This window comes from Siphateles boraxobius, unplaced genomic scaffold (assembly GCF_051911475.1).
Source record: "Siphateles boraxobius isolate OS27281-9 unplaced genomic scaffold, OSU_SipBor_1 25, whole genome shotgun sequence".
NCBI lineage: Eukaryota > Metazoa > Chordata > Actinopteri > Cypriniformes > Leuciscidae > Siphateles > Siphateles boraxobius.
In genome coordinates this window covers 6,132,752-6,141,376 of record NW_027508866.1, presented here as the reverse complement: position 1 = coordinate 6,141,376, position 8,625 = coordinate 6,132,752, and the positions used below count along the sequence as shown (strand labels likewise).

The 8,625-nt window shown below is 39.4% G+C and overlaps 2 protein-coding genes across 3 annotated transcripts; both read right to left on the bottom strand.

The window, feature by feature from the left end:
- Positions 1-3,010: 3,010 nt before the first annotated feature.
- LOC143749725 (uncharacterized) lies at positions 3,011-5,745 on the bottom strand. Of its 2 annotated transcripts, none has more exons than XM_077242190.1 (9): positions 5,475-5,745; positions 5,154-5,387; positions 4,974-5,065; positions 4,770-4,874; positions 4,219-4,409; positions 3,958-4,122; positions 3,627-3,871; positions 3,250-3,335; positions 3,011-3,160 (listed from the first exon to the last, which is right to left on the bottom strand). In XM_077242190.1, exons 1-9 carry the CDS (start codon positions 5,707-5,709, stop codon positions 3,038-3,040), a joined length of 1,476 nt encoding a protein of 491 aa, XP_077098305.1. In that variant the 5' UTR covers positions 5,710-5,745; the 3' UTR covers positions 3,011-3,037. The 2 variants fall into 2 exon arrangements, with proteins under 2 accessions (XP_077098305.1, XP_077098306.1); XM_077242191.1 differs by having other exon boundaries at positions 3,011-3,154; positions 3,272-3,335.
- Positions 5,746-5,879: 134 nt separating this feature from the next.
- Positions 5,880-8,380, bottom strand: LOC143750673 (uncharacterized). Its single transcript, XM_077243869.1, has 5 exons — positions 8,193-8,380; positions 7,273-7,344; positions 7,089-7,160; positions 6,899-7,000; positions 5,880-6,267 (listed from the first exon to the last, which is right to left on the bottom strand). The coding sequence occupies exons 1-5, from the start codon at positions 8,378-8,380 to the stop codon at positions 5,880-5,882; spliced, it is 822 nt and encodes a 273-aa protein (XP_077099984.1).
- Between the last annotated feature and the right edge of the window lie 245 nt (positions 8,381-8,625).

Sequence of the window (8,625 nt, the reverse complement as noted above, 5' to 3'; positions counted from 1 at the left end):
TTTTTGTTGTTCATCCTCTTTCACAGAGAAGGTTAGCATTACTTGCTAATATTTGCTATCCTCTCTTTTCAGCAGAGAAGAATTGTTTTTATCCTCTGTAAGGTTAGGGAAGACTTATCCTTTGCTTTACCAGGGAAGGTGATACATCCTCTGTGTAGTCATAGAAGATTAATCCTCTGTTCAACAAGGGACGTTTAACAACAGTTAACCGTTTAAACTGTTAACAGTAGTTTGTCCTCTACTTTGCTTAAAGGTGCCATCTGGAATGTCTGCCAAAAAATAAATTCATACTCCACATTCCATACCAGATGGGGGCAGTATACCTCCAGAAAGTGAGTTGGTCTACTCTAACGTAACAAACGAGAAACGGCATAGTCTCTATGCTCCGCCCTTACAGTCTATGGCTCCGCCCCTACCTTCACGCCGTAGCAGAACCCGAGCCTACTCGAGGACGATTTGACTCCAGACTCCAGAGGAACGTTGATGTCAAGTGATTTTTAAATGACATCTTCAAGCTTCTCCCCTTCACCTTTACCAGTGAATATGTTCATATTAGTTTTGTTTATATTACATATTTATTGTTAGTTTGAATTACATTTATTTGACAGACAGCATTCGCTGATTTAGACCAAGCTTGCGCCATTCAGATCTACTAACTCGCAATTGACACTTTTCACACGCTCTCACGCCACACATAAATTTTCTGACGGACAGAAAAATCGCAAAGCAAAGAGGACACGTAGACCGACAGATTAGACAGAGCAGGTTAGTTATGATATATAAAAAACTAAGCTCTCGGATTCTGTCAATTTTATTACGCAATTCAAACAATATGTTTTTTGGCGCTTGAAGAAGTTAAATGAGAGATCCCTAGCGCACGTGAACCGATCATCTCTACTAACGTTAGCTAATAGTAAAAAAACACGAAGACCGTTAAAAATACAGTAGCCTATGCTACAACTTACCAAAATGTATTCCTCATACATAATATCTATCCAATCCTTTTTGTAATCAGTGTACAGAAGGCAACAACATAGCTGGAGAACAAATATGTCAGATTTACCTCAGGAAATACATTTAATAAAGATAATATAAGCCACGTAGTTAGCAAGAAAAAAAGAGTTATAGTGTATTTTGCTATATATGTGTAGGCCTACTACATATTTATTATAATTTTACTTATATCATTAAATAAAGTTGTTATAATAAAAATAATGCATTAGATTTAATTTCAACAGCTGATAGGGCTCTCTGTATGTTTACAGCATTAGGTCAGTTGTTTTTTTTGTTTTTTTAGAAAAAATAAGGCCTACCTCGATTACCAAATATTTATCCAAATGAGTCAATATTAAATAAAATCACAATAATTGAAATTATTTTAAATAATAAAAAATCATAGCTTACCAGAAATTGTACCATGTAAACATTGTAACATTGTCACTAAACCTAATAAAATTCAGTTTAGTTAATAAAATGTTAGTGAAAATCACAATACAATTATTGTGATTACAATTTTTTTTTAAATAGTTTTTGTCTGTTATGGCAGAGTGATGATGATGATTACACCCCAGTGTCCAGCCATACACAGCCTAGTCAGAGCAGACTGACCAGAAAGAAAAGGGGAGATTCTGTACAAAGAGGTAGAGGTAGAGGCAGAGGCACACGAGCAAATAGGGCAGTAGAAGCCAGGGCTGAAGAGGACAGAAGAGTCGAGGAACGTCGCCGTGAGAGAATGTCCGCAACTCAGGTTAGGCTACTTGGACGTGGTGTCTCTGAAACTAAACTTTATTTATGTCCACCCAGTTTATAGTATTTCAAGTGGATTTCACTGGCCACACATGACATCCTGGACAGTTAGCTTATTTGAGGAGATAACCATTGAATGTTATGAGTAGTAAATGTTCCACATTATGCGGTGATGATTTGCACATAATTAACCTACACCTTATGGCCTTGCAGAACCTCCTGCAAGATTTGAGCTTTGAGGATCTGAGGTCCTTCACAATTGATATTCTACAGTGGCAACCAGGCTTGGTGTTTGACGTCCTAGCATTACGGCAGAATAATGCCCCCCCTCCATCAGCTGGTTTACCAGGGGTGCCATGGTGCACCTGTCAGAACTGCAGGGACATGCCCACCGACAGGGAGAGAAAATGCTGCCGCCAGACACCAAACAACTGCATTAGCAACCTACCACTCTTTAGGGATTACTGCCTGGATGGAGGCTTCCTGCGTATTCACCGCCAGTATAGGGAAGACGTTACAGCGCTCGCCCGTGCCAGAGAACCAGGGTCAGAGAGCCGAGAGTTTCGTTATGCCGCCTATAGACATTACATTTACTGGCAGCATGGGTCCCAGGGAGCTGGGAAAAGACTGGTAATCCCGAGTTGTTGTGTCTGTAAAATCAGGGACACATTTCCAGATCCTCAGGGCCAATACACAGGTTTTATTCCTGGCTTTTAGTTTACCTTTTTGTTCATAATTTTTAGTCTACATAACTATTTAAATTTCACTTTCATAACTTTTAGTTTACATAACTATTTAAATTACATTTTCATAAGGTTTACTGTAAATTGTGTTGTTACATTACTTTCCTTTGAGTTAACCAATTTGTTCAAACTGGAAAAACTGACTAAATTCAGTGTGTAAAATGTTCTTTTTACCACATGTTAGTATAACCGTAACACGTACAACTGCAAAATTTGGTGACAGCATTTAATTTTTTTTGTGGAGTTTATAATGTATACGTAATAAACCTTTATGTCCGTCGTTGACAATCAAACTGAGGCCACCTCTTACCATTTGTGTACAAGAAAGAAAGAAGTAGAATAATTGTTGCCAGTCTGGAACAAATTACTCTATAACGATCAGGACAAACAATATGTTGCAGGGTTTCAGTCTGTGTTATAGACTGAAACAACTGTGGTAAATCATGAAACGATAGTGATAATAGGTTGGTTCCGATGTTTTATTTACAAAACATGCAAACAATCACACATTTTTAGTCACCCTGTAAAAAACATTACAGGAATTCAAATTAAATCGTAGACAAAGTAATAAGGTGAACTACAAATTCAAATGAACTCATATTTGAATGGACAGTGTGAATGTTGGCAGGTGTGCCATTGGTCCCAATCCTTCTCTCTGCCGGAGGCTTGTCCTGCGAAATGAACAGTTGTAAGAAGTTGCAAAAGGCAATGACAATATGATTGAAATACATTTTACATGTCAGACAAAAATGTAGCAAACTGACAGAGTGCATTTCACTAACCTATGCGTACACTGGATGCTGCAATTCTGGCTCCACTGGGGAGAACTCGACTGCAAATCAGTTCCTAAAACATACAAAACATTTCCTTGAAATTATGCTTTATTGATTGGTCAAACAGGAAAACCTGACACTACTTATCTTCCTCAGACCAAAATCAGGTTATACTCAGTGTCAGGATCCACAAGATCCGACAATTTTGCATTCATTTACTACACATGTCATTGAGGTACATATGTTATGTCAGTTTTAACATTGCTATCTTAAAGAGAAGGACATTCATTCACCAAAGCCATTAACCAGTGGTATGTTTGCTTGTACACACCCAAACACTAAACAGGAGCTAATTTTTGCATACCTAGTCCTCTCCTGACTTGTCTTTGTACAAGCTCTGCCGTTGGTGGGGGTGGTACAGGTGGAAGTAAACCAAGCCTTCGTGGGTCATCTGGCCTTAAGGTTCTTGTCCTTGGGATTCCAGAGACACTCTCCAGCCTACATCTCACCACCAGCGTCTGTAGTTTCCCAATGTAGCTGTAGCTTTTGGGAGTCTTGCGCGCATAGACACTGTACTGTTTGGCATTCTTCTTGTACACTCGTCTGTACCTGAAAATAGGGGGACAATATTGTTGATAAAGGAAAAAATGGAGACAAGTAAAAAGAAAGATTTCAGTAGTTCGCGTGATAATTACATCTCTGTACCATCTGCCCTCTTCTGAGTTGGTCGATTCAGATGGTAGTTGTAGTCCAGGGCTGCCAGGAGGACTCGGGCTTCGTACACCGGTGGACTGAAGGCAAAGCGCTTGCTGGCATACATTAATATTTGGTTTTGAAAGGATTCGAGGTCTGCCGTTGATCTGCATTGAAATTAAAACATAACAAATTGTGACAGCTAAGCAGAACTGAGCAGTTGTAGGTCAAATTAACAGTTTCACCAAAATTCCCACACATACCTAAAGCGCAGGTATTTGTGCACATCCTTCAACCATCGTTTCTTGAGGATTATCTCCACAAGAGCCTTGTGTGCTTTAGAGTCTCTTTGAATCCATTGTTTCTCCGAGTCTGCCAGCTGCCCATGTTTACAGCTGCCCATAGCCCACTGATGCTCATTGCAGACATGATGTAAAAGGCCGGCCCACAGTGTCTACAATTTTAATACACAACATAAAAAGAAACAACAGTGGGTACCACTTGGAATTGTCCGGTTTCACGCATGATTCTCACGGGACCTCACACGTCTTTTATTTAGCTTTCCCCAGTGAAGCTGCATTGACCCAAACAACCACAAATAATATGTTGTAAGTAGTATCTTATACGTTGTAATACGTTATTAATTTTAATAAATTTGCCACACCTGCGTAAATCACGGAAAGCGTGAATGAAGTGGGCACTTCACAATGGAACCCACTGTATCAGTGGGCAGTTCACAAGCGCAATTGCTTATTTATAAGGTTAAATTAAAATAAGATTTGGGAAATTAAAAGGGAGAAATAACAAAACTTACCAGGAACTCATCATAGGAGTCGGACGTTTTGCAACACCACCAGAAGTGATTTACGATATCTTTCAGCCAAAGTAGTAAGACAGACAGTTCTTTTACCTGGGCTGCCTGGGTATAAGGATTTAAACCATTATTAATAGCATTGCACAACAATGACAACATTATAATGGACAGGAGTGCAATTAAACTACTACTATGGACACTCACAGCCGCAATCTTCTTTGCCAAATTCTTTGCACCATGCCACATATCTAAACTATGATGAATCCTATGGTCCTTGTACCTCCCCTTTACAGGATCTAAAAAACATGTACATGCAGAGATGGAAATAAGTCAAATGTTGATTACATGTCAAGTAACAGCTAGGATGTGCGGATATGAACTCACCCATCAGGGCACCAATCTGTGAGTGGGCATCTGTGCAGATCTCGACAAGTTTAAGTTCAGTGACTAGTTGATCCATAGTCAAGATGAAGGCCTCCTTCTCCATCATTGCAGACCGTCTGTCAGTTTTTCTTTTGTCTACTGTGACTACACTGATGATCTCCAATGTGTCATTTTCCATTGTAGTGTAACTACAGTACTGCGCACAGTGACCCGGAGTATCGTTTCTGCCATCAGCTAGATGTGTAGGACAAGAGATTTTGTGTTAGATAAAAATACTGCAACATAATTTTTTTTTAAATAAACTGTATATGTATCACTAACCAAGGACAACAACATCTTTGTCCTGAAGTCTTGCAATCACATCTGCCCTTTTTTCCATCCAGTACTTTTTAATTGAGTCAACACAGTACGTGTCTTGGATGGAGAAAAAAGTGTTTGGGTCAACAATGCCCATGTTCATAAATCTAAATAGCAGTGCAATTTTAGCGGAGTTGTTTCCTGATAGCAAGATGTTGGTGCTCAGCATAAAGTCTCCAGACTGGAGTCCGTACTTCATCAAAGGCTGTGAAACCCATCGCCACACAATGTGTCCATCAGCCAGCTCTAATGATAAGAAAACATAGACTTATATAACAGCTCTAACGTTTTTTGTGCCAGTTAACTTTTTTTTCTCTCAAAAACATTTATAGGTAAGGGTACATGTTTGTGATCATTTGAAGTGTACATTCACATAGTTATTGTCATAACAAAAGTGTCACATACCCATTCTAACACGCTTGCAGTGCCTTTCCCTTTGATTTTCACAAGGAATGGTGGATGGCGTTGACATGTTGCACCGGTCACATTTTTTGCTGTGCAATGTTTCACCGGTGGTGTAACAAAGGCCGCAAGGTACTTCAAGCAATCATCATACACAATCGATGCCTTGCCACCAACAATGTCCTCTGCCTTCTGTACAGGTGGCATATTTGAATCAGCTGGTGAGGCAGTGGAGCTGTCAGGATCTGTAGAAGGTTCAGACTCAAAATCTTCAGTGAGGTCGTGTACTGTCTCTTCCAAACCAATGATAGGCAGCGCATCAAAATTTGGAACATTAGGTAAAGCTCCACCAAACCTGTTTCAGTCAAAAAGTACAAACATAGATATGAAACAAAAAACATGTGAACAAACATTTTCATTGCAAGGCAGTGTCTGAAGGAGCTACTCTGTCTAGCAAAGTTGTGCAGAGAAAAACTGGCATGTGAGTCCTTGTGTTAACAGCATAGCTAACGCATGAAAAATTTCACCAAATCACCTTATTCCACATGCAAACATGGGGGCTGACATGACACTTGTCTCGGAATATCAAATTGGGTAATGCACTGGAATGAATTAGTGATGGTAGTCGCTTCAACTGTCTAATTTAAATTGTCTTTTAATAAAGTTGTGCCTCCATTATCAAACAGGTTTGTAGAGTAGGTCGCCAGAACAACCATGCTGTTTTCAGCAGTAAAACCATTGTTTCAATGATTAGTGTGAAGAGTTTTGCCATCACATTTCATTAAAATAGAATGGATGTGTATGAGAGCAAATGTCAGAACGGAAGTTTATACACATTCACTGAAGAAAAAAAAAAATGCTTGTCAGAATACGGTGAACAGAATATCAGAGTGTAGCTGAGATGGAGAGCCAAGATTTGTGGAGTTATACATTTGTGACTTGATGGTAGTATTAAGTTGCAGTAAAAGAGACATTAGGAAACTTACCTAGGAGAAAGTGGAGGGATGTATTCTTCATCAGAGCTGTCCTGATCCTCATCATCTCTATCTGTTGCCTTTACTGGTGGAGGGTTAACTGCCCAGTCAATACTGATGAGACAAAACAGTCAATAACATAATATACACTGAGATAACATTCTTGAGTGACAACATCACCTCCGCTGATCAAAATACACACGTGCTTTTCCTCAAGTCATTGATGGCTTGTTCATCCAGATGTTCCTCCTCATCAATGCTCATTTCACCAAGGCTTAGGAAAAGCATTAGATAAGATAGATTATTAAAATAACACAATTTCAGAAAGAAGTAACACTGAAAAACTCTTAGAAGAACCTGCAATCACAGTGCACATTATGACCTACCTGCACTCAAGCCTGGCCAATTCTTCCACACCTGCTGAGCCCTTGCTGGCTTTTTCTGAGGTATGCTTGTCTCTGTAACAGGTTGAACACAAAAAACAATGAGTGGAACTAAGAATAAAAATGTAATGTGACATTACAGTCTGTGGCAGAAATGTGAATTTTACAATTAGTCATGATAATTACTTCTAGTTCACAGTAAAACATGCTTGTGAGGAAACATGAGCAAAGTAGGACCTGAAACAAGACAGGCACACTCACTTATCAGAGTCACTTGACCCGATGTTCGTTTCAGTGAGATCTGTCAGTACTGGCCGTTTTTTCATGGGAGTGGATGACAGTGGTCCTTCATATAAAAAAAAAATTACACAGTTCAACACAGCAGGTAAATGTTATGCCTTTCAGATCCCAAAATCAGTCAAATTATGAATTAATCTTAGCTGCACATATACAAGCGAAACTAGGGACAACATCTATTTAACGTTAGAGTGTTACATATGCTGCCCGCGGTTGATGCTAATTTAGCAGCATATATCAAGTTTGATTTCATTATCAACACCTCTTCTTCTAGTGTTATTATTAGTCCCCAGAAAACATTTGGTCTCATTAAGTTACGTTTCGTTGCGTCCATTTGGGGTTCATTATCACCGAAGACATTTCAAGCTTCTTAGCTAATGGTACATTTTATCATCAGTTTGGTAGAGACGGCTGGTAGATAACAGGTGAAAACCGGATCGGATCTGTGGATAACGTTAGAGCTAACTATCAAACGCTAATAGATAACAGTTAACGTTACGGTTAAGTTAGCCATAACATTAGCACTTTAATCAAACATCCTTCGATACAATTCTATAACTTCCCGAAAAAATTACACAAACATATAAAACAAACTTCTAGTGAAATACTAACAGCATCTTACTTACCGATCCAAAAGAAATGTTGCAAGTTCAGAGTCGAACTTCATTTCTTTCTTGTCCATTAAAAGTCTCCAGCGATGGAAAGCAGTGCCTATATTGACTCTGGTTCTGCTCCTTTTTTTGTCCGATTTTTTTTGAGCATCTGTGCGAGGTTTTTTCCCTGCTAAGGCTCTCTTGCCAAGGGCTTCAGCCATTTTCCCGCTCTCGTCTCTTCCCTGAACTGAAAGTAATGGGCTTTACTTTTCACATGATTGACAACAGGTTCAAGTACGCCCACAAACCGTGCGAGTTATTCGTGTGTTACAGTTTGAATGGTGGTTATGTTCCCCGCATACCACCTCCCATGGCCGAAACTGGTATTACGACACCAGTCGGGCCGGCGCTAGTAATTTAGCATGCTAATTTAGGTTTATATCTCGGCAGCACTATAACTTGTCAA

Coding starts and splice junctions, on each gene's coding strand:
- LOC143749725 (XM_077242190.1), bottom strand. CDS start 5,709: ATGAAGTACGGACTCCAGTCTGGAGACTTTATGCTGAGCACCAACATC. Junction 4,410..4,769: donor ACTCCTATGATGAGTTCCTG/GTAAGTTTTGTT, acceptor TTAAAATTGTAG/ACACTGTGGGCCGGCCTTTT. Junction 4,123..4,218: donor CACAAATACCTGCGCTTTAG/GTATGTGTGGGA, acceptor ATTTCAATGCAG/ATCAACGGCAGACCTCGAAT.
- LOC143750673 (XM_077243869.1), bottom strand. CDS start 8,380: ATGGCTGAAGCCCTTGGCAAGAGAGCCTTAGCAGGGAAAAAACCTCGC. Junction 7,345..8,192: donor GCAACATTTCTTTTGGATCG/GTAAGTAAGATG, acceptor AACCTGTTACAG/AGACAAGCATACCTCAGAAA. Junction 7,161..7,272: donor TTGGCCAGGCTTGAGTGCAG/GTAGGTCATAAT, acceptor GCTTTTCCTAAG/CCTTGGTGAAATGAGCATTG.